At 44.2% G+C, this 24548-nt stretch overlaps 1 protein-coding gene across 1 annotated transcript in view; it reads left to right on the forward strand.

The window, feature by feature from the left end:
* The window catches only part of Pawr (pro-apoptotic WT1 regulator), an 86111-nt gene that overhangs the window by 35568 nt on the left and 25995 nt on the right, over window positions 1-24548 (forward strand). The window contains exon 3 of the mRNA XM_021174512.2: window positions 18965-19096. Within this exon, the coding sequence (XP_021030171.1) occupies window positions 18965-19096 (132 nt within the window). The remainder of the gene's footprint in view (window positions 1-18964; window positions 19097-24548) is intronic.

Here is a 24548-nt window from a genome sequence, read left to right on the forward strand (position 1 = left end):
AACAAACAAAAATCCTCAAATGATAAACATTTAAAAAGAAAGAAATTGAAAAAAAAAAAAAAAAAAAAAAAAAAAAAGACCGACAAACAAAAGCAAAAACCAACAAAACAAAAAGCCCACACCTATCTTGTTTCCTGGTAGATAACTGGTTCTCAAGAGCGGAGTAGTAAAGTTTTTTAAGGCACTGCAGTGCTAGATATGTGATGTAGTCCCTTCCCATTCTTCCCCACCCACCTTCTGTGTATCTTTTGGCTGAAGGTGGAGAAGTGACTTAAAGTACTATGTCTTGGGAGACAGATAAGGCCAGCACGAGAAGTGTGTCTCCAGCCATCAGTACGTGTTCTTAGTTCAAATTTTGTATGATTTGTTGCTTTCCTGGTGTGTGGAAAAACCTAAGTGTGAAAACTTACGCTGGAGTAGTGTGCGTTGTTTGGAAGGAGCTTCTTTGTCAAGTCCTAGATCCAAACCCTGTGTGTGTAAGCCAGGCTTCTGTCCCTCCCTAACTAACGTAAATCCGCCCAGGAATGCATAGTGCCCCTGCCAAAGGTCTCCAGCTGGTGATTGATAGGAAGATCTGTGGCCAAACATGCATTCGTTTCAAAGACGTTTCAGGCATAGGTTAATACAAGAGGTTGGAAAATTAAGTAACTTCATGATCCACCGTGTGTTTTCATCCGTCGGACGACTGAACTCTTTCCAAGGATCTTTTGAAAGGATGGGCACCCTCGGAGGCTGTGATCCGAAGCCTTTTCACTGATCGCCGTTGGAAGCTGTTCGTTAATGAGCTCAAGTTCTCACCCTCACTTTGTAGTCTGTAGTGCAAGGTACATTTAGCCAATGAGACTCTTTGAATCGGTAAATTAAATATTTAAATATTCTACGTCTACTATGGAAAGACTTTCAGGGTCTTTACAGCGGTTGTAAGCTTAACTGCTTTCATGCTTTCTTTCATTTTGTTGATGCAAAGTGAACATAATGTAGAATTTGCCGTTCGGACTATACCATTCGGGCATTGAGCACGCATGCGTGATGTACAGCTACCATATTGTCTGTCTGCAGAACCTTTTCACATTTTTCAAACGGAAACTGGGGATCCATGAACTCAAGAATTTTGTGGTTTTGGGGGGCTCCCAGCCCCACTCTCTGGCAGTCACTATTCCTCTGTGGATGGGATTTTCCAGGGTGCTTCTCGCACAAGTGGCACAAGTCCACTGTCTGATCCTCTATTTCTGACTTGTTTCATTTAGCACAGTGTCTTCTACGGTTGTACCTATGGTGACATGCCAGGATTTTCCTTCTTAATTAAAGCTTTACGTCTTCGATGGTTTGTGTTACGGTTCACCCATGCCATCCATGGGTGGGTGAGCACAGGGTTGCTTCCATTTCCTTCCTTTTATAGCACACGCGGTAAATACTGATCATGTTGTTATCTTCCGTGATCCTATAGGAGGTGCCAGGGAGTTGGATGGTAGGAACAGTACCATTCTTTGTTGTTGTTTTCAGCATCTGTTTTGATGCCTGGCCTATATATGGGAAGAGTTTAATTTTCCGGCCTGATAAGGTAGCTCCATTCACAGGGTCTGAACTAAAACATGGAAGACTATATGATCTAGCACCAGATCTAGGCTTTTGAGGTAGAGCTTAGAATACAAGTTTTGTACTATTATTCCTTTAACAAGTTTTCTATCTTAGCTTTCAGTTCGCTTTTCTTTCAGACTGTGGATAGTGTTTGTATTTCGGCATTAATACTTTGTATTGGGGCTCACAAATTGTTTTTCTTCCTTCGAACACACTCATTGTAAGTTGTAAGTTGGATGTTTGCATAATCACAATGAATGCATGCAGTGTATTAGTGGCCTCTGGAGCGCCTAATTGGAAGAGCTCACACTTTCTGCACACGATCTTAGCCAAAAGGCCGAGAATCGATTGGACTCACACTTTCTGAACATTTTGACTACTCTTTGAGTTTACATGACAGCTTGGTATGGACTTGGGTGAAAATACAATAGAAAAGAGTGAATATTGATCATTCTTAACATAATGAGTTAACCCATCAGTGTTAACCAGAGAAATAATTGAAGTGGGAAGGCTTCCCATTGCTTTGTGGAACAAGGACATTTTTAAAGTTTAATTGATTGACTTCCAGTTGAGAAAGAAGGTTCAGCTAGAGCCAGGAATATTTACCAACTGTGCCTGTAAAAACATTCCTTTCTTCCCCCGATGCTCACTGAGTCTTCTGTTTCCCAAGTGACATTATTAGAGCCCTTAGTCATAGGGAAATTTAGAAGGACACTGAAAACATGAATAGCTGAGTCTCCTTTCAGTTTTACCAAATTCCCTCTTGTTATGATAATATAAATGTGGAGGGATTTCTGAAACTGTAGAGAATTGTCTTAGTTAGGGTTTTACAGCTGCAAACAGACACCATGACCAAGGCAACTCTTATAAGGAAAACATTTAATTGGGGCTGGCTTACAGGTTCAGAGGTTCAGTCCATTATCACCAAGATGGGAACATGGCAGCATCCAGGCGGGCATGGTGCAGAGGAGCACTGGCTGCTCTTTCAGAGGAGCTGGTGTTTGGTTTTCAGCACACACATCATGGCTCACAACCGTCTGTTCTTCCAACTCCAAGGGATCCAGTGTCCTCTTCTGCACCAAGCACACATGGAGTGAACAGACATACATGCAGGCAAAACATCCATAGATACAAGTTTTTAAAGTCTCATAAAAAGTTTCTAGCATGGCATGGGAAGGGGTCATCCACGTTGGTAGGACTTTGGGTCTGCCTGGCCAAGTTAAAGTCTACTGCCTCTGGACATACATGTACGGCTGCTGGTTGGGTGCACCCAGATTGGTGTTCACTTGCCACTTGGTAAATGTAGTTCCTGACAAAGCAAAAATGCCTGAGATCACAGGCTCAGGAGACTTTTTTTCTAATACATATTGAAATAACAAATTTGTTTGACCATTACCTGAAGCTGTATTGCATCATGTCCATGTTCATTAGTGTAGCCCTCAGGTGGGCCATCTAATCTCTAAGCATAAGCTCTTCCCTTTGCTTTCCCAGTGGTGCAATATGGCTTTGTGATGGACAAGAACCATTAGAGACACTTACTGAACATGCTGTGGTGGACGCGCCAGAAAGTGACACCTGATTGGTTAAACTCTCTTTATCAAGCGGTTGCGGGGAAGTTGCTGGAAGAGCTGCTGTGTTGTGCGTGGACTTTAACCCCTGGTTTCTTGCATAACTCCCTTCTTTCCCCCGTTCTTGCAGGTGGCTCAGTCCAGCAATCCTTTGGCTTGATCCTTGGGAAGAACACACTGTTCCTACAAGGAGGGTATAGTTGCCTGGACTGAGAAGGGGCGGGGCGGGGTCCTCACTGCTCCTCCAGCTGCTGACCCTTCTTCCCCTGTGCTGTGGGGACTTGAGATGTTTTGGCTCCTCGTCCTTTTTTTCTCTAAGTCCTGGACACATAGTGTCCTCTGTTTTCAGTTGGTACATGCGTTCACTTCACTTTCCCTGCTCTGGTATGTTAGCTGTTCATCTGTTCCTTAAGTGCTTTTTACATTAAGCTGCCGTCTCATCCCGCCTACGGTTTGTGTAGTGACATCATATGTTCTAAGACGTCTTCACTCTGGTTATCTTATTACTAAACCTGTTTATTTTCCTCAGTGTAACTTGAGGTTCCATGCAGAGAGCCCCTTGGCTGTTTTTGTCCCCATTGGCTAACAGTGCCTCTTAGACAGTGACTTGAGAGGAGGATGTGGACTTCAGGCTGTGGTGGTTTACAAAGGCTTTCGTAATGGCAATTCCATTTGAATGTCATCAAACCTGTAGTTATGTAAAATGATGCTCCTGGTGTTGAAGAGCCAGGCTTAGGAGGCTGAAGGAGCTCCATAAGGTTTATGGGGGACAGAGCATGGATCCAGTTCAACCTGGAGATATCTATATCTATAGATAGAGGTATATATCTATATTTATATACACACACATATATGTATGTATGTGTATATATATATATATGTATATAATGTTGCTAAAATCTGTGTTAACTTGCTGAAGAGTCTTTAGCTAGAAACGCCCTTTTTGGTTTTTTTTTCTAACAAACAAAAAAAGTAAGATGACCTTGCAAGACAAGGGAGCATTTTCTGTCAGAGATGACCACAGAGGAGCGAGACTTTTACAGCCACTGAGAGACTTGCATGAAGCCAAGAGGGAGTGAGCTGCAACTTGTTCTTCAAAAGTGTGAGGCTTCAGGGGCATTTATATACGTGATCGTAGCCTTCACGTAGCTCCAGCTGCGTTTATGGTGTGTGTGTGTGTGTGTGTGTGTGTGTATGTGTGTGTGTGTGTGTATGTAACCGTGTGTGGTATGGATGTGCACACGTGGGTGGAGGCCAGAGAAGAACCTCAGTTGTCCTTCATTCTCAGGCACAGTCCTCCTGGCCTCTGGAGGCAGGGTCCTGTCCCGGGACCTGGAGCTTGCTAACTAGGCTAGGCCAACCATCCACCCCCAGGGAACCTTTCTCCACTGGTCCAGTCTTGGGGTTACAAGTGAGTCCTGTCACACCCGGCTTTTCTACGGGGCTTCTGGGGACCCTCATCTTTGCATGTCAGCACTTTGCAGACTGACTCACCCTCCCCACCCACCCTCTGGCAGACTTTTGATCATAAGATAAGGCACATTAGTTAACATTTCATTGAGTTTTGCTCTATTCCCAGTGTCATTTCAGTGTGTGCCATATCTGCCTGTTCTCAGTTTACTATCACCCGTGGCCCAGACATCTTTCCACAGTCTCCTTGGGTGCACTGTTTACTGATAGTGATGTGTTCTTAGTAATAGATCTTTAGGAAAATTGTAAATTATTTTATCCCAGTACTGTAAAATATATTCACACAAACCTGCCGATACACAACAGTCAGCCAACATGACTGTAAACTGGATGAGGCTCCTGCTGACATCACAGGACAGGCTGTTTATTTACAGTGAACTTAAGAGCTAAATAGAGGAGCCTAATGGTAAAAACCACATTGCAGTAAACACACAGGCTCACGGCTGTTGATTATCAGTATCTGCTTTATTTCTTTTAGATTTGTTTTTATCTTACATGGATGTGTGTTTTGCCTGCAATTATGTCTCTGCACCACATGTGTGCAGGGCCCCCAGAGGCCAGAAGTCAGTACCGAGTCTCCTGGAACTGGTTGTTACAGACAGTTACCGTATGGGTCCTAGGAACCGAACCCAGGTCCCCTGGAAAAGCAGCAGTGCTCGGAAGCACGGAACCGTTTCCAGCCCCATCTCCTGTATACACATTCTGTGTGTTTGTGAGTCTGGGCAGTAACAGGTGAGGCCTATGCTACAGTGTCTCCGTGATCGCTGTCCCACCGCTGTGGGAACCAGTGCCATCACAGGGAGACAGAACCCTTTGCCTCTACGAAAACACATTTTTAAAAATGTCCTGTATGATAAGGTGGAAGTTAAATAAATGAAAATTTATAAACTCCATTTTTTTTTTTTTTTTTTTAATTTTGAGGCAAGGTTTCTAAGTTGCCCAGGTTGATGTGGAGTAAACCTTGAACTTGGGATCCTCCTGCCTCAGCCTCTCAAATAAAATACGTAGGACCAGTGTGAGCTAACAGACCCAGCCCAAAGGTCCTTTGCTGTGTGACACTGTCATTCTGTGTATTTACTGCTTTGGTTCAAAGGGCCCATGTCAATCAACTGAAAGTTCTCTGTGGCTGGATAGAAACTGCATAGCTTCTTTATCCTTAGAATCAGACTGGGACCCCTACCTTCATTTTCTATTTCATGGTGATTTGGGAGAGGGGCCTTTTTTCTTTTTTCTTTTTTTGTTTTTAAAAACTTGGTGCTTAGAGTAAACTGATTTTTTTTTTTAGAAAAGAATTTATTTATTTATTTTATGTATAGGAGTACACTGTAGCTGTCTTCAGACACCCCAGAAGAGGGCATCAGATCCCATTGCAGATGGTTGTGAGCCACCATGTGGTTGCTGGGGACCTGTGGAAGAGCAGCCAATATGCTGAACCGCCGAGCCCTCTCTCCAGCCCGAGTATCTGATTTTTTAAACAGAACTGCCATAAGTTAGTGAGTTGGGATTTGAATTTGTTTCCCACAAAATATTTGCGAAGTCTAGGAACTAGTGTACCTTTGTGCCCAGATTGAGAGCTTCCATCTTTTATTTCAGAACTCGGAACCCTGGGACAAGTAGACTTGTCTGTTTATAATCTTAGGGAACTTTAAGTTTTATTTTTGAGGCCACACACCATTTTCTTTCGTTTAATGGGTGTGTGTGTGTGTATGTGTGTGTGTGTATATGTTTAAAGTGAAAATGAAAACACCAATAAGCTTAACTTTGTTTATAATTTTTCTGCCCTCCTTCTTCTTTCCTTTCTCCCTCCCCTCTTCTTCCATCAGCCTCTCCCTTCCCACTCCTCCTCTTCTGTCTTTAACCTTAAGTAATGGGATTTTTTTTTAACGTTTCTGAAGAAAGGAATTATTTAACTACTGGTTATTTGATAAAGGCAACAGAAAAGCAAGTGAGGGATGAAGATAGGCAGTGTGTTAACCAGTGTCCCATTTAAGTCTCCCATTGAGGGACCTTAAATGGCAGGGAACACTTCTGAACACTAAGGGAAGGTATGTAAATGAATACTTCGTGGTTGTAATTGTTAGGCATATAATTTGATCTGAACTGTGTAATGCGAAAGGCATATGATTATCATTCTTTAAAAGGCTTTTGCAAAGAATGCTTTGCAAGAGTATTTCCCAAGAAATGTTAAAATTAAGGCAGAATTAACTTCCTTTCTGAAGCTATTCTGTTATTCTCTCTCTCTCTCTCTCTCTCTCTCTCTCTCTCTTTTAGTGTAAAAGTCTTATTTTGTTCTTCTGACACATCAGGAACTCTGGGTCTTTTGAAGACAAACTAAAACCCAACGATAATGGGAATCTGGCAATCTAGACAAATCTTAAATTTCAGTTCCAAAAAGGAGCATCCACATAATGAGCCTGTTTGCGTCAACGGAATGTTTCCTTTCTAAATGAATGTTGTTTTAATGTCTGGCTTGACACGTGTGAGCTGGTGAGCAGTGCTGTTGCCTCCCGTTTGCTTCAGGCTGAATTGAGTGTGGGAGAAGGAAGGACGACCAAGTAATCTGCTGCTCAGCCTGGGACCAGTACACGGTCTCCGATGATTAGGTGCCCACTGTAGATGGTTGGGTACCTGCTGTCGATGGTTGGGTACCCACAGTGTAGGCCCTGGTTTCCTTTAACTATGTCAAATGATGCTTTCCCCTGATGGTTGAGGACCACAGGAAAGCACCTATGCCTGTCTCTTACTTCCTCTGCCTCTTTCCTTTCCTCTGTCTTTTGCCTTTTTAGATTTGACACACACATGTAGATGAACCTTGCTCTGAGCTTATGCAGGATGGTTCCTGGATATCTAGGGTTTGGAAATAGATATGATGTGTAAATTCTGTGTTTTAGGACCACCTCTTGTTGGGGAGATGCAGTTTTATATAACTGGCTTGCTCAAACAGCAGAACTAGCTGCCTTCAAACCATATTCTAGGGCTGGGTGTGTGACTCATCAATCTGGGTTCCATCCTCAGTGTCAAAACCCTACCAAAAAAAAATTCTAGTGGACTCCTGGCAATTATAGGCTCTGTGAACGGTGGACAGGCTTTTAAATGGCTCTCCTTTCGTTGGTGGATCATTTGTGTGTGTGTGTGTGTGTGTGTGTGTGTGTGTGTGTGTGTGTGCATATGTATCTCTGTGTGTGTGTGTGTGTGTGTATTTGATCAGGAGATTTTCTTGCTCTCTAATGAGCTGTGGCATGGAGCCAATAAACAATCAAGGCTTTTGTTGCACCCTACATTTCTGGGTATTTTCATACCTTTTTTGAATATTGTTTTGTGTCAATCTGCAGAAAACCAAACCAGAATATCAAAGGATGAAGTACTGTAGTGTAAAAGGATCTACCCCACCTCCACACCCCCCCCCTTGCCTTACCCCCTCTTGCTTGCCTTTGTCTTTCTCCTCCTCCTGGATTTTCTTGAGCAAGCGCTGTATGCAGACCCTTTACCAAGGCATTAGTGGGCCAAACATAAACAATGGTCACGTTCTTAATTATAGTAGAGAAGACCACGTCATCATGTAGATTGTAGATTGATTCTGGTGTAATTTATTTAGCAAGAACTAACATTAAGGCCATTTTCTTGGGCCCTACAGAAATATGACGCACCCCATGCAGTTACTAACGTTAGTCTCACAGGAAGAACTTCTCTTAGCTTTTTCTTTCTCTTCAACCCCACCCCCAGTGTGGAAATAACTTTACATCACTATCAGCTCTGCAGTGGCTAATGAAAGATAAAATATTCACGTGCTAGGACAGGGCTCTAGTAACAGCCCTGTTACTGTAGTCATTGTAGACTCAATTGTGGGACCCCAGATTTGTATGCCTTAAGTACAGATAGGGGGCAGAGGGTGGAAAGAAAGAAAATATGAATCCCAAAGATGTACATACTTAGTGACAAGACCCCGCCAGCTTCAGGGAGGCCTCCACAAGGCAAGGAGAGAGGCCCCGGGAGAAGGTACACCTAGCACTTTCATTTTGGACTTGTAGCCTCCAGAGCTGCAAGAAAAGAAATGTCTGTGGTTGACTTCATACCTGTGGTATTTTGTTTTGGCGGCACTGGCAAACAATTGCGTATGTTCTGTTATGCTCGTGGTTGGTAAAGCAGCATCTCCTATTAAAAATGTCTACAACCACCAAACCTCAGTATTTAGTTGTTCGTGAGGGGTCCTACTGTAGCCTAAGCCGCTGTCCAACCTGCTGCTTTGTAGCCCACGCTGGCCTCCAACTCATGGCCTCCTGCTTTTTCTTCTGCAGTGTTCTGGTTACAGGTATGGGAGCCTTGCTTGGTAGGCTGTTTTAGTTCTGAATTTTTTTTCCCATATTGTATATAGGTTTGGAGAATGACAGCAGATTTCAAGAGTCATGCATTTTCTTGGTATTTTTTTCCTTCCTTATGTAACTGTGTGTTGAGGTTTTAAGTGATGGTTATCTTACACCATAGCTACCATGCTTTTCTTCACAGTTTACATAATGGCATATTATATAAAATGCCTGCGGGACTTGGGACTCTGCTGAAGCTGGGAAGAAGCCTGGTCTCCTAAAGCAGTAAATACAGTCTAGGAGTTAAGTACTGGTTCCGGCAAGGTGGATCTGCATTTAAGTCCCAGTCCCATTGCTTATTAGTGATGTGACTTGGCCTGCTGTGTAGCTCCTTCCAAGTCTGAACAGAAGGGTAATCAATGCCTCCACACAGGGCGGCTGTGATTGAGAGTTAACGCCCTGAAAGCGCTCTCGAGCAGTGTGCTGCGTGCAGGCGACAGAACAGACTCTTCGTTGTTAACGCTTTTCCCCATATTTGAGCTAATTTGAATAGCGTCTCTCTAAAAATCTTTTTCTTTGAATATTAGTTAAGGCTTCCAAGTCCACGACTGTGTGCTCGCCGATCGCATAGCTCTCAACCCTCATCAAATGGTTGCTCAGACAGAGACTCAGACCAGAGAAGAGAATGTGGAGGGTTCAGCTCTAAATAGGACACACAAGGTCTAGGGTCATGGAGGAAAGATTATGAACCGGAGGACAGCAGAGGACATTTGCAAATCAGCCTTCCGGACAGGACAGGGCAATTGCACACTTGACCTGACAGCCGCTGTGGCTTCGTCCTCCAGGCCTACCAGTTCAAGTCAGTCATGATTTGAATGTGGATAGATAGGGGACGGGACTCACAAAGTGCCTCAAGGTATTGATAGTTCACTGCTGAGGGAAGGAGAGTGCGTGTTCTTCAGATGGGGACCCTGAGAAGCTTCCCTGTTCCCACGTATGACCCAAATCCACGTGCATACGGACAGCACCGAGAATACATGACACTGGACCAGAAAAGTCTTGGTGGGAATATAGGAGGAGTTGAAAGAGGAGGGATTCGAGGTGGGTTTGGTCAAAAACCCATTATATTCCTGGATGAGATTCTCAAACAATAAAAAGATGTATCGCTTAATTTGCCTTGCTTAAGAATGAAAGCTGCAAGCCAGCATGGTGGCGCGTGCCTTTAATCCTAGCACTCGGGAGGCAGAGAGGCAGGCAGATTTCTGAGTTCGAGGCCAGCCTGGTCTACAAAGTGAGTTCCAGAACAGCCAGGGCTATACAGAGAAACTCTCTCTCGAAAAACCAAAAAAAAAAAAAGAATGAAGGCTGTAGAGAAAGTTTAATGTTACCTGGTGAGGGTAAACTGATGACTCAGCATTAAATAATAGACATAGAGAATGTTAGACTGGATATTCTAGTTCCTTTTTCACTTCCCTTAGGATTTGGTTCCTGATAGCGTAGTAGGACACACAGTTTAGTTCTTTCTGATCTCAGGTTCTCAGATGGCCCTGCAGACACAGCACTCATCAAAATCCCCACTTCTAGGAGTTCTCCCAAGGGTTCACTCTCCTCTAGAGTCAGAGGGGTAAGTATCCAAAGAAGTGCTAGCTAGAGAGGCAGATGCTCTGTGGTTATGTTCTTGGTCTCAGCATGGTTCAAGGCCTGGGAGAAGATTCAGCAAATGCAGTCCAGTCTTTGCATCAGCTGGAGGGGGGATGAGAGAGAAGAGAGGATTTAGAACCCATTTTCTTTTCCCGTTATGATAAAAGACTGTGAAAAAAGCAACTTCGGGAAGCAAGGGTTTATTTGGCCCACAATTCTGCCTTGGTTGGGAAGTCACAGTGGTTGGAGCTTGAAAGAACTGGTCACAATACATCCTCCGTTGAGAGCAGAGAACAGTGAATTAATACATGCGTGCTGGTGCTCAGCTCAGCTTTCTCCACTCTGAAACAGTCCCGGATCTCCAGCGTAGGGAATGGTGCCACCCACAGTGTGCGGGTCTCTCCACTGATGAAAATAGCTCCCCAAACCCAACCTAATCTTCAACTCCTTGATTCTAGATTATGTGACGTAGTTTACAATGTGAAACTATCACAAGGACTGCACATGTAAGTGAGTGAGGGGACCTTCCCTCATGGGGACAGGACAACTGTAAAGTATCAGTAGGTTATTTTAATTGTGATATTGTTCCTTCGTTTATTTCATATCGCTGACATACCATACCCATTGGGCTGTACCCTCTCTGGTAAATGTGAGTTTGCATTCTAAGCCAGTTGTGGTTTGTTTTAAACTAAGTAGGAGCACGTATTAGGATGAGTGATTGCTTTGATGGGGTCCCACTTATTTTCAGATGAATATGTGGGGGGACAGCAAGAAGAGAGTTCAAACAAGAGTAAAGCTTCTCCAGAGTGAAGGGAGAAAAGCTGAGGAGAGACAGCATAGACACCAAACCGAAGGGCAGACACTGTGCTTGCCCACAGAGTCCCCTTCCTGTAACCATTTCCTGGGTAATATGTACCAAATGATGGTGTTCTCTCAAAAATTCTGCCCAGAGGAGTCAGAAGCTGTTTGGATTTGTTTCCAGAAGCATGCGTGTGATTGCAGGGTGATTGCTAAGCTCCCTCGGATTCTGAGCTGTCATTCCTTCTGCCCAAGTATGTATACAAATCACTCTGCCAGTGGGTTTTCCGATGTTTTTGAATCCTCAGCAAAACATACGGGCTTGCAGAAACCTCAGCATGCGGTCCTCAGGCTGATGGTTAACCTTCTCTGTCTCCACCCCATGGGCAATTCTTAGCTCATTCCCGAAGTGTGCTCACAGTCCCTGTGACAGCTTCAAACTGTAAACTACTTCACACAATCTAGAATCAAGGAGTTGGAGATGACGGTGGATTGGGGTTGCATCTGTGGTGAGTTATTTTCATAGTGGGGAGACCTGCACACTGAGGGCAGCACCATTCCCTACGCTGTAGATCCAGGACTGTTTCAGAGTGGAGAAAGCTGAGCTGAGCACCAGTATGCATGCATTAACTCACTGTTCTCTGCTGTTGACTGCAGATGTAATGTGACCAGTTTTTTCCCCCCAAACATTTTTACCCAAAGTGGCAAGACTAGACTTAACTTAAAGTTTCAGGACTTCCGAAGTCAATTGTAAGCTACAGCTTGACTTAGCTCTTCTAAGGTGACCACTGTATTCAACCAGTGTGTTGGAGTGTGGTGTTGCAGGGACCGCACTGACCACTTCCACTTTGAGAAGTGTGACCACGGGGAGTGCCCTTTCTGCGTGCACGTGCTGTGTGTGAGAGGCTGCAGGTCTGTGTGTCCAGAGAGTCTTCGGTGAGATTGCCTAGGGTAAATACTGAAGAAGGTTCAGAAGGAAATTGCTTTGTACACAAGGTTTTGACTTTGTGTTTTGAGGCCCAAGGAAAGACTTAATTAGGCAAACATTTTATATTAAAGTCATTTATTTTTTATGCTAATATCTTGAGAAATACTAAATGAGGGACTATTCATTTATTTCAATTTTTATTTATTAGATTCTTGTTTCTTTAGGTATTGCTGAGTAGAGACTCAAGGACCCTAATCATCCTTGGGTCAGTTCTCTACCTTTAGGAACATTAAATTCTTTTTGACTGAGTGGGGTTAGAAATCACTAAGGGAGGACTTGTCAGTGTGTAAACACCTGAGCTGGGTCTGTGGCGTGCTCTCTACTCTTTCCCTGTTGGGAGGGGGGAATCTCAAGGCTAGTCCTGGGGACATAATGAGACCTTGTGAGAGAGGGTCAAACTGTTGAAAATTAAGAAATGGAAAAATTATTAAACGCTTTTAGGTTCATGTGCAGATACTATCTGTGTGCATGTGTGGAGGTCAGAAGCCCGGGCTGGGATGGAAGTCTTCTTCTGCCACTCTTCTTATTTTTTGAGACAGCTTTCATGGTTTTCAGCTGAACCTAGAGTTCCTTGATTTTGGTTGGAACGTCCAGAAAGCTCAGAAGAACCTCCAACTCCACACTGCACTCTACACACACACACACACACACACAGACAGACACAGACTCTTTGTCTCTCTGTCTCTCTGTCTCTGTCTCACACACACAGTCACACCCCCCCGCGCCCCAAGCCCAGAATTGAGGGTATAGATAAATGCCTGCATACGGGGCTTTTATGTGGGTGCTGGGAACCTGAACTCAGGCTCTTGTGCTTGTACAATAGGCACAGAATCTGCTGAGTCATCACTCTTAGAGTCGGGTTTTACATTTTACATTGGAAACCATAGGATACGCTTTCATTCAGTGAATTAATATGACGTTCCTGCTCTGTGAAGAACTGGACGTTGGACTTGTGACTAGCAGAAGAGTAAAGGGGTGATTTCCTGTTGAAATGTGTCGAACACAAGTCTAGAAGTTGAAATACAGGAGCAGGATTGTTGTTAGCATGCTTCTGTGGACATCAGTGTTCTTTGAGTTACAGCACACTCAGTGTGATGTTGATGGAGTGCTGTGGACCAGTTACACTGAGTGTTCCCTGGGTGCATCATTGTGAGGGTGTCGGGGAGGTAACTGGTGCTGTTTCCATTTAATAGATGAGAAAAACTGGTGCCAGTTGGCTAGGTGACATATCCAGTCTACTAGGACATTCACATTAGCTGTTAGTGTCTAGATTTCATCACTGGAATAGCCAAAGAAAGGCTGTGTGTGCTGGACTGTGTGGATATGGTCATGTTGAGAGCTAAATGCACCTTTAGGTTCTTTGCTCTCTGTGATGGCCTTGAGTCTACTGCTTTGAAAGTGCATCCATCCTCGTAGAAGTCTGGTGTTGACTTTCCACTGTGAGTGTTTAAAGCTGTCAGAGATAGACGTGGGGAGTGACTCCTGCAGATGGCATGCTCGCCTCCTGTTTCTTCCTAAGCTGTCTCCTTCCTTATGGCGGCACCTACTGTGCTTCCTTCTCTGCCTGTGTGATTCACATTGAGGAATTTTGGGGTTGGAAAATACCCAGGCTCACTTACCTCCAATCTGGAAAGCACTGAGACAAGTCTGTTAGGTTGGAATGCTTGCCGTGGGTACTAACGTGCAGCGTATGAAGTCTGTAACACTGAAGAAGAGGTTTCACTAAAATCAGCACTGTTCTAGAATCACGACTGTGTTTAGTAACTTAGAAATGCCGGTGGGGTAGAAGTCAGATGTTGCTGGAAGACACCGTTAACAAAAGCATGCTCAGATATAATTGCATACTTAATGTCCTGCCTGTTGAGACTTGCTTCTGAGTAACTTGTCTGAACAGTGAAAAGATAGGCACTGACCTCCCTCCACATTCCAAAACATAAGAAGGCAGTCGGGGCCTGGTAGTGCATGTCTGTGATAACCAGCCATTGGGAGGCCGAAGCAGGAGGCTTGTTAATTCAAGGCTAGCTTGGGCTACAAAGCAAGATCCTGTCTCAAAAATGAGCAGACAATAAACACACAAATAAATAGCAAGCTTGCTGAAAATATGAATATGAACCATTTTCAAAGGAAAATTGCACTCCTAGCACTAATGTAATTTTAATTAGTAACAGCTCATTAGAAATACTATAAATCACTGTCATTGAAGTCTTACGGGACGTCTCCCTGTCTCAGACCTTCAGGACTTCTTTGGAAATTCTTCCACATTTTTATTTAATTCATCCTCAGTTTTCCAGGATGGCAGCCTTCCTCTGTTTCTGTTCATCGCAGAAGGGTCTGTCATGGCAGACCCTAGCAACTACTGCTGGAGCCCTCGGCTCTGTGTGCCTGGATAGTCTGAGTTCATCAGTTTTGATCAGTCTCAAGAGCTTTCGAACAAGGTGTTTCACCTTTCTTATGTCCCTTGGGTCCCTCTGCTTATATTATGTCCCATCCCTATTGCCAGACCGGTGTCTTCCCTCCTGCAGGTCCCCGACGTTAAAGCTTTCCACATCCGGTAGTGAAGAGTAGGAGCTGTGTTGTTACTGTTTCTGTTCTCAGTCGGGATTTGCTGAGTCTACCCATGACCCAAACTGTGGTTTCTTAGTTTCAATTCACCGATAGATAACCTGTAGAGCTCTAACCCTCTTTTGTAAGCACTGACATGGTCCCCATTTTACAAGGTTATAACCTATCAAGTGTTATCCAGAATTTTCTCTGAATAATGTATACATTCATTGAAAGATACCAAGACATCCCAATGGGAAAAGTATGTCGGCTAGGGAAGATTTAGCAATGCATAATAAAGAATGGACTGGTAGGGGACTGGAGAGATGGCTCAGCGGTTAAGAGCTCTGACTATTCTTGCAGAGGTCCTCAGAGGCCTCACTTTGTAGATCAAGCTCACTTTGAACTTACAGAGCTCCACCTGCCTCTGCCTCCAAGGTGCAGGGTTTAAAGACTTGTGCCACCACACCCTTCTTGAAGATATCATTTGGAATTGATAAATACCCTGGGTGAACTTGAAGTGTGTGGGCCCTTGTGGGCACCATTGCTCATACAGCCTACCACCAGTGTTACCCACTCTGGATTGGTCATGGCAAAACAATTTGTCATTATTGAAAACTAGAAACCAGTACATTCCAAGCCCATATAATAAATTTAATTTCTGAGTATGATAGCAGAAATTAGGAAGCGTGTGACTGACTAGATCTTTACGTTGGAAACCTTAGCAAAAAACCACAGGAGAGAATGCGTGGGTTAATCATGGTGGGAAGGTAAACTAGGAACAGATCTTACCATACACAGAGATTCCTGCCTTTACATTATATAAAGAGAGCCTCCTAGATGCTCAGAATGTGATTAACAAACAGAGAAGATATTGGCTAAGAAAATGAATGTGTGTAAAGAGACTCTAATGCCAATAAAATTGTGAGAGAATTCTACCTTGCTGATTGAGGCTCACTGATACAATTACTTCCCTAAAGTGCGTAGAGAAAGGTAAAATAGGACTGGTCGAAGTAACAGTGATCGCTGCTGTCATCAGCTAGCCTTGTCTAAGTAAGGTTTATAGAAATTGTTAACATATTTAAGAGCCATCAGAGTTACAGATATACCCAAAAATGGACAGAGAGAGCTATCTGTGTCGCTTATAGTCATACACACAGACGGACAAAGTGACTGTAGTCACAGTCTGTGCTGCACAGTGGCCAGGATTTGTGCTGCAAGTGACAAAGCCACGGAAGCACAGTGCCAAGCAGGGCTCCCTCCCATCGCCAGCTTGGAGAGACCGCTGTGGGAAGGCTTGTATCACGAGAATAGACAGTTAAGCAGAGGAAGAGCTTTTTGTCTCTGTTGTTAAAGGTTTTTGATAACTTGGCTGAATGATTTGATAATTAGGGGAAATGCCATCTCGTCTAAAAGCTACCCAACTCAAGTTTATTATTTTTGTTGAAACATGCACTAGAGCTTTCTTCTCATAGACTGTTGTTTAGGGGACTTGCTAGAGTTTCGCTAAGATCTGGTAACAGGACACACTGACCATGGCTGAAGTACTTGTCACATAGTCATGGGACTTCAAGGGTAGAGAAGGTGGTTTAAATTCAAATGAAACTTTATTTGTGTTTACTTCCTGTGCGTGGGCACTTGCACGTGGTGGCGTGCCGATGTACACAGAGTATCTCTCACAGATCCTCAGTGTCATTCTGACCTCAAAGCTCGGCTGGCAGCCAGCACACCTGAATGTAAGGTGCGTTCTCCTACAGAGATGCCATGCGTGATGGAGTAGTTGCCCAGGCTGTGGGTAAAGAGATGGGCCTTGGGAGAACATGAAGAGTCTCAGTGCGGGCTACGTTAGTTGCCATCTCAGTTTGTCTCATCTTGGTGACGCGTGATCAAGCATGTACTGGATTCTTCACCTTTGTTTTTGATTTGCTAGCGGGGGTGGGGATGGGGTGTGGGTGAGCTTCAGTTATTAGGGGAGGGGGGGCATGAAGGAAAAGGTGGCTGAGGTGCTGGGTCTCAGAAGAGAGAAATAAACACAGACAAGAACATATCCACTGTTCTGAGAGCTCGTGGCAACCTGCCCCCACCTCAACATTAGCTCTCGGTCCGTGCACACCTGTGACGTCGGACTCTGACTTAAAGCTCTGATGCTATGTGATGTATCAGTGCTCAGGAACTATTGCTGTTTAGATCTGGGGGAGGAGCCTAGTGGATGCTAACAGAGCCAAAGACCACAGTGAGACTTCTCATTCTCCCGGAGTTTCTCTTCTCTTGTCTTTTCTTCTTTTTGTTGTTTGTTTGTTTGTTTTTCTTTCAAGACATGGTTTCTCTGTATAGCCTGGCTGGCCTGGAACTTGCTTTGTAGACCAGGCTGGCCTCAAGCTCACAGAGATCCACCTGCCTCTGCTTTCTGAATGCTGGGTTTGCAGGTGTGGGCCAACACCGCCCGGCCCTCTCCTGGCCCTCTCCCTGAATCTCTTCCTCCTGCTCCCTAGCCTCATCTGTGCATTGAAGGGTTGACATTGCTTCAGGGTTTCTTCTGTTGACAGTATTTTTTTCTTTACCTAGGATTTATGTTTTATTTTCTGAACTCACATGATGGATTTTGTTACCTAGTCTTTCCATTTTCATCCCCTGCTCCTGTTCATTTGGACTTCATTGCTAATCCTGAGCTCCCCTCCCCACCCCCCTTCCCAAATTTCAGTCCTGGATTGATGTTCCCAGTCCTACAACACCTTTCTGTTCAGACTTCCCCAGCTTATTTACTGCCTGTGCTTCTTGGAGATCAGAGTGTCTGCCTTTTCCAGTCCTCTCCTCACGACCTGTGGGGATGAAATTTTACCCCACTTCCAGGCTAACCTGTGTGTCCTAGCAGAACCCACTGGTCTCCATGGTTAGAGTCAGGAGCCGTTCACACTCATCGCTGTTACAGTAGCACAGAATCATCGTTTCTCTCATGCAGGTTCTCGCTGCCTGCTCCACCAAGCCTCGGCTCAATCATACCTGTGTGAGCATTCTGCTGCTTCCCAGAAGGGTCTTAACCAGCTCTGCCACCTCAGCCTGCCTGCTCCTTCCGTTTGTCCATCTGGTCTATTGGCAGACTCTTCTTCATCTAGACAGACGCCTTTCCAAGTCTCTCACAGTCCACCTTACCCTTGACAAGCTCACTGCTCCCTCCTCCTCACCCTGTTTTCTCTCCGCACCACACAGTGCCCTTCATGGTTCGCCCCGTGAGTTGTTCTGATCTTGCAAGTCGATCCTGGTGTCTTCTCTGCCATCATGGGTTTTTGGTCAGTGTCTTTGTGGGCAACACCTACAGAGATGACTTTTTGGATCTCCGGAGAACCTAATGAAGTCAGCGTATGGGGTAGATGTGTTGCTCTGAGGAGCTCATAGCCAGTGCCATAATAGCAGAATAGATAGGGATTTGTTTTGGTTTTGTTTCCTTGTGGCAGGTTTGGAGATAGATAATTACCGCTGTTGAGTCAGCTCTTTAGCAACCCTCCAGTAAGAGTCTTCAGTATGCTGTTCTCACCCTGTGAGATTCATCTTTGTCCAGCTCTGTGATTCCAAAGTACACCCATCTTTAATTTATTAGTTGTTCCAGAGCCTTTCTTAACTTCCGAGTGAAAATATTCTCTAAATTCTCATAGGCAGGGTGAAGGTATAAGACCTCATTTCACACACACACACACACACACACACACACACACACACACACTCCTTCCTTACTGAACTATAAATTCTATGCTTATAGTGTTGCCCTGTGCAGGATTCCCCGCTTTAAGGCAGCACTGAGTTTCTACGTTGAATGAATGATAGGGAATGAATGACCCATATCCTTGAGACTTGTCATTTGTAATTAGACCTTTGAGAAGAGATCTTTTGCTCCAGGTGAGACTATAAAGGTGTTAGATTTTAGCAGAAAACGTAACTTTTAGGAATGGAATATATGTGTTGCTGAGAAGAACAGTTTCTGACCATGCACAGGTTTCGTTTAAGGTTAGCAGATGTGTTTTTATACGGTCAAAGCGTCCTGTTACTTACACGGGTAATGAGACCAGTACTGTTCTTTCTCTCAGTGCTTAGATGAGTACGAAGATGATGAAGCAGGACAGAAGGAACGGAAGCGAGAGGATGCCATCACCCAGCAGAACACCATCCAGAACGAAGCTGCGACCCTCCCAGATCCAGGCACATCCTACCTGCCCCAGGTGAGCGTTCAAAATGACCAGAAGGCCCAGGCTACTTAAATTGCTCTTGATCCTCTTTCTGGTCTCATTTTGGGAGCATCAGACAGGCTCAATCATTTCCTGAGGGTTTAACCACTGATCACCTGCCATCTAAATCCTTACTGACTTGATCATTGTTTGGTTCTTCATCCCTAAGGAAAGACTATTGACTGACTGACTGACTGACTGACTGACTGACTGGCTGGCTGGCTGGCTGGCTGGGGTTTACATCACTTGTAAAAATAACCAAGAAAAATGGTAACTTTCTTGTTACTAAAAAGTAAGAATTAAATGGTTGAGCTGAGTGTCCCTTTCTGTCCTAGGCCGACTTTTGGATCACAACTGCATAGAGAGTACAAAGGTGGCCTGCTTTCTCCAGCCAGTGGTTGAGAGCATTATACACAGTGCAGTGCTGTGAACAGTGGCGTGTTGAGAGTTCCCAGAAACACTTGCATTTCTGTGTAGTTTAAAATATTTTGGAATGCTGGAGAGGTGGCTCTGTGGTCAAGAGCACTGGCTGCTCTTCCAGAGGACCTAGGCTCAATTCTCAGCAACCACGTGGCAGCTCACAACTGTCTGTAACCCCCAGTTCTAGGGAATCTGACAGCCTCACACAGACATACATGCAGGCAAAACACAAATGCACATAAAATGAAAATGTCATAAGGTATAAATACTTTCTGAAAAGTACTTCTGGAAGTAAAACCTAATTCAGTTTTAATTGCTCGCTTTGACTTATGAAGCAAATCACTCCATAGAATATGTTTTTCATGCTTCTGAGGAGAGAATCCATTGTCCTGATGTGTCTCCTATCTCTGGAACTAGTTATGTTAAGTGTGTTTTGAAATATTATTGGCATAATTTGTCCCAGTCTTGATATTTTTGTGATGTTTGTAAGTTAGCCTGCCTACCCTTCTGCTCCCCTGCTTTGCCTACCCTCCCCCGTCCTCCCTCTCCGTCCTCCCTCCCCAGCCCCCTCCCCTGCTTTGCCTACCCTCCCCCGTCCTCTCTCCCCAGCCCCCTCCCCTGCTTTGCCTACCCTTCCCAGTCCTCTCTCCCCAGCCCCCTCCCCTGCTTTGCCTACCCTACCCCGTCCTCTCTCCCCAGCCTCTCTATTTTTCTCACCACACTTGTGTGTTCCTGCCCAGGCCAGAAGACATATAGCTCACCTCAGATGCCATTCCTCAGATAATGTCCACTTTCGTCTGAGAAGGGTCTTTTCAGTGTCCTGGTATTTGTCAAGTAGACTTCGCTGGTTGGTGTCAGCCTCAGGGACCCGCTTGTCTCTGCCTCCCTAGAACTGGGATTATAAACGTGCACCACCATACCCAGGTTTTTCAGTTTTAAGAACAGGGTCTTGCTGTGTAGCCTAGGCTGGCCTTGAACCCCTATGTTGCCATGTACCCCCAGGTTGGCCTCAAAGTCGTGATCCTCCTGTCTCTGCCCTTTCAGTGCTGTCATCACAGACTGTATCCCAAGATCACCATGTCCTTTCAGAGTTCCAGGCTCCCTTTCCCTTTGCTTCCCCCACCCCCTTCCATCCCCGTGTAGCAAGGATGACCTTGTACCTCCGCTCTTCCTTCCTCTGACAGCTGAGCATGAGATCTGCCAGGGTACAGCACCGTACCCAGCTCTTGCTGCGCTGGTAAATGAACCTAGGCCTTTGGGCTTGGTAGGCAGACCCTCTACCAATTGAGCCACATCTCCATCCCCTAGACTTGATTTTCTACATTAATTTTATTATTAATGACTTTATAAGGCATTTCAGAGGACTGCACACAGTCTTAACTGACAGAAAAATTAAATACATACTATCTTAGAGCTTTATTGCTTCGAAGGGACACCATGGCCCCAGCAACTCTTATAAAGGCAGACATTTAATTGGGGCTGGTTTACAGCTTCAGAGGTTCAGTCCGTTAATCATCTTGGCAGAAACCATGGTTGTGTACAGGCAGACATGGTGCTGAAGATGGAGCTCAGAGTTCTACATCTTGATCCTAAGGCCACAGAAGGAGACTGTGCCACACTGACTGTAGCTTGAGCATAGGAGACTCAACACAATCTCCCCACAGAGAGACACTTCCTCCAGCAAGGCCACACCGACTTCCATAAGTCCACACCTCCTAATAGTGCCACAAAACCTATGGGCCAAGCAGTCACAAATGTGTCTATGGGAGCCATTCCTATACAGACCACCACACATGCCTATTTGCTCTGCTGCACCATTACAAAGACATTTGACAGAGGGAGGGAGGGAGGGAGGGAGACTATTTTGGGGTGGTTAGGAAACACAAGTGCAAACATCTCTCTTCCCAAGGGCTCAAGTTACTGACACAGAGATTCATAGAGTTCTCCAAGTCGCTGTTACTGTGAGTGCTGACCATCATGGCTCTATAGAAAATAGAGCCCTGTTATAGTACTAAGAGCCCTGGTGCTCTCAACTGTTTGTGGCTGGTCATAATCTGAAGTACCTCTGTACTTTGTGTTGAATCAAATCAAAATTAAACCTGATCCGCTTTCAATGATGACTTCCTAAAGTTTGGGGAGGTTTATCTCACTGGTGTGATGGAGAAAATATACCATTTTAATTGAAAGTCTAGACCTGGTTTTGTCCTTGCGCTTCTACTGTGGCCAATTTAAGAAGGAAGGCATACTAATATAACCTCAGACGGTGTCTCTAGACAGAGCTTGATTTCTTTCTGTAGGAAAAGGCTCTGTCTGCTGCAGTCTAGTTATTTCCAGTGTGTATACACTAACATGGACTTCAGGCTGAGCTGGCCCTCAAAGAACTCACTGCTCTGACACATCTGTCTTCATTTAGCTATTCTGAGCTCTTCCCAGGCAGGCTCTTTGTTTCTTCAATTTCTGTCTGTCTGTTTGTTTTGTTAGTAATTGGGATTAAAGGTTGGTCTCTTGCTGGTGACCTTGGCTTGAAACATATTTTGCCAGGCTGATCGCTTAGCATGAGAGTGAAGCTAAGTCCTCAACAGCGGCCTTCCTAATCACCTCATCAGAGGTGCCAGTGGGAACTGGAAATGCTCTGTCCCCATAGTTGACATCTCTCTGAGCTACAGTCTTAATGTGCTGTCCCTGTTACTCCTAAAGGATAGTCACAGCTCCAACAGCTCCAGGAGTGATGTGGGGAGGAAGGAGCGAGAAGGGAACAGAGTCTTAGCATCTTTGGTTGTTTTATTTTAATACACAGAGTGAGGCCGCATCTTAGCATCGCCTACAGATCTGAGCCACTCAGGGAAATAGGTCTTTTGAAACAAAGACTGGCACTGCAGTCTGGGTTTGGCTTGGCAGTGTGCGTGCCTTTGTGAGTGAATAGAGTATTCTACTTCTGCTTTAATTTTTTTTTTATGTAATTCGTATGATGGTAATAGAAAATGAAGATTCAAACGCTTTCTTATTTGTAGATAATGGCTTCAGAGAGCTTTTAAACGTGGTCATGCTTGCCTTTTAAGTAAACATTTTCTGATTAAATTTAGAAAATCATAGAACATTAAAAAGCTGTAAGATGTGGTTAATAAATTCCTTTATGGTCTGCTGTTTTCTATGAACTCTTAGATCTTACTCTTTTAATTTTTGAAGGTGTGTGATCACGTGGTCCAAAATTTAAGTAATCAGTATTTCTTTTCTACATGTACCTTCAGAACTAACCTACAAATGAAAGCTGTCTCTGTCTGTCTATTCATCCATCCATCTATACCTACACACACACACACACACACACACACACATACATACATACATCAGCCTCTTTTTGGATATGAAATGTTCTTCAAAAACGGGCATGCATGCTAGAGGCTTATTCCCACAGCAGTGATGAGTTGTGACTCTGATGTCATCAAAGGATTGTCTGTTGGTGGATACATGATTTAATGGCACTAGTGAGATATAGTTTCTAGTCCACATCTTCGACTACTTTAAAGTAAGCAGCTATGTTCTCTTCCCATGATGCTCTGCTTCACCACAGACCTACAGCAATGGAGCTGGCCTACCAGGGGCCCACACTTTCACAGTGCTATGAGTTTAAGTGCTGCCTCTGGAGTTGTCAGGTATTTGTCACATTAATGAAAGACCACTTGACACCATTGTGCCTGTAGTCCACCAGGGCTGTTTGTATCACACTTTTTCAACTGATAGCATAGACAGACTTCGGCAACAGTCCACAAGGGACATCTGTATTATTTTTCACATATGCAGAATATTTCGATTTTGATTACTCTCAGGTTGTTTATCTTTTTATCTTTTTTTTTCTGTTAAAAACAATACAGTATTGGGAAACCACCTTGAAATTTGATGATAAAACCCTAGCACTGGAATAGCTCAGTGTGTGTTTGGATTTTTTTTTTTTTTTTTTTTTTTTTTAACAGGGTTTCTCTGTGTAGCCCTGGCTGTCCTGTGTCCTGGGACTCACTCTGTAGGCTAGTCTGGCCTGGAACTCAGAGATCCACTTGCCTCTGCCTCTCAAGTGCTGGGATTAAAGGTGTGGGCCAGCACTACCTAGTTTGTATTTGGAGTTTTCATATTTTTGAAATAACCTTTGTAGATGTTGTAGTGTGAACCCCCCCCTTTTTGATATTCAAAACTTTCAAGTCAAATGTGGTTGCATATGTTGGTAGTCTCAGCACACTGGAGATTCAGGGCCAGTCTCTATACAGACGAAGTTAGAATTCAGCCTAGGAGGTACTGGCCCCTGCCTGAAAGCAAGCAAACGATACAACAAACCTGTTTTCAGTAGCAGAGAATTTTCTTTATAAACATTTAATTAACACAAATTAGCCATTAGTGCTAATTATCACTGGTTAAAATCTTTTACTCTCATAAGTAACAGTAATGACAACTGTATATCTTAAACCATTTGTTTTGAATTCTTTTCTTTGAGTAGATTCACAGAGAAAAGCTTTTGGATTGAAAACACACACAGCATTTCCAAGATTAAAGTAACCTGCTGCATACCACCTAAGTCACTTGCAGGATTTACCTGTTTGTCCTCAGTGTCATCTCCTGAGTGGACATTAGTAATTTTTACTCCCAAACAGTCTCAGCTCAACTGAAAAGTCACAAGGACACACAGAAAACATTCCACTTCTACTGCTGTTTCTGGAATACTTTGCTGGTTTCTAAGAACAAGGTATGCTTTTTCTTAGAAAGACCACTTCCCTCACATTCAGACCTCATTAAAGTTGCCCCAGTTGGGTGTCCCAAGGCAGAGCAGAGAAATCTAATTCAGAATTGCATCCTGCTGTCATTGCCTGGGACTCTTTCTCAGTCTGAAAGCACTCTGTAGCCTTTCCCGACCTTTCCTAATCCTAACGCCCTATTGGAAGACTTTAAAGACTGCAGATGAACTGAAGACATGACCAACATTTTGGGTTGTGCCCTCTTTACTTACAGGAAGCTCAAGTGTGTAAAAAAGCCAAGGAAG

The sequence above is a fragment of the Mus caroli genome, chromosome 10, assembly GCF_900094665.2.
Source record: "Mus caroli chromosome 10, CAROLI_EIJ_v1.1, whole genome shotgun sequence".
Taxonomy (NCBI): domain Eukaryota; kingdom Metazoa; phylum Chordata; class Mammalia; order Rodentia; family Muridae; genus Mus; species Mus caroli.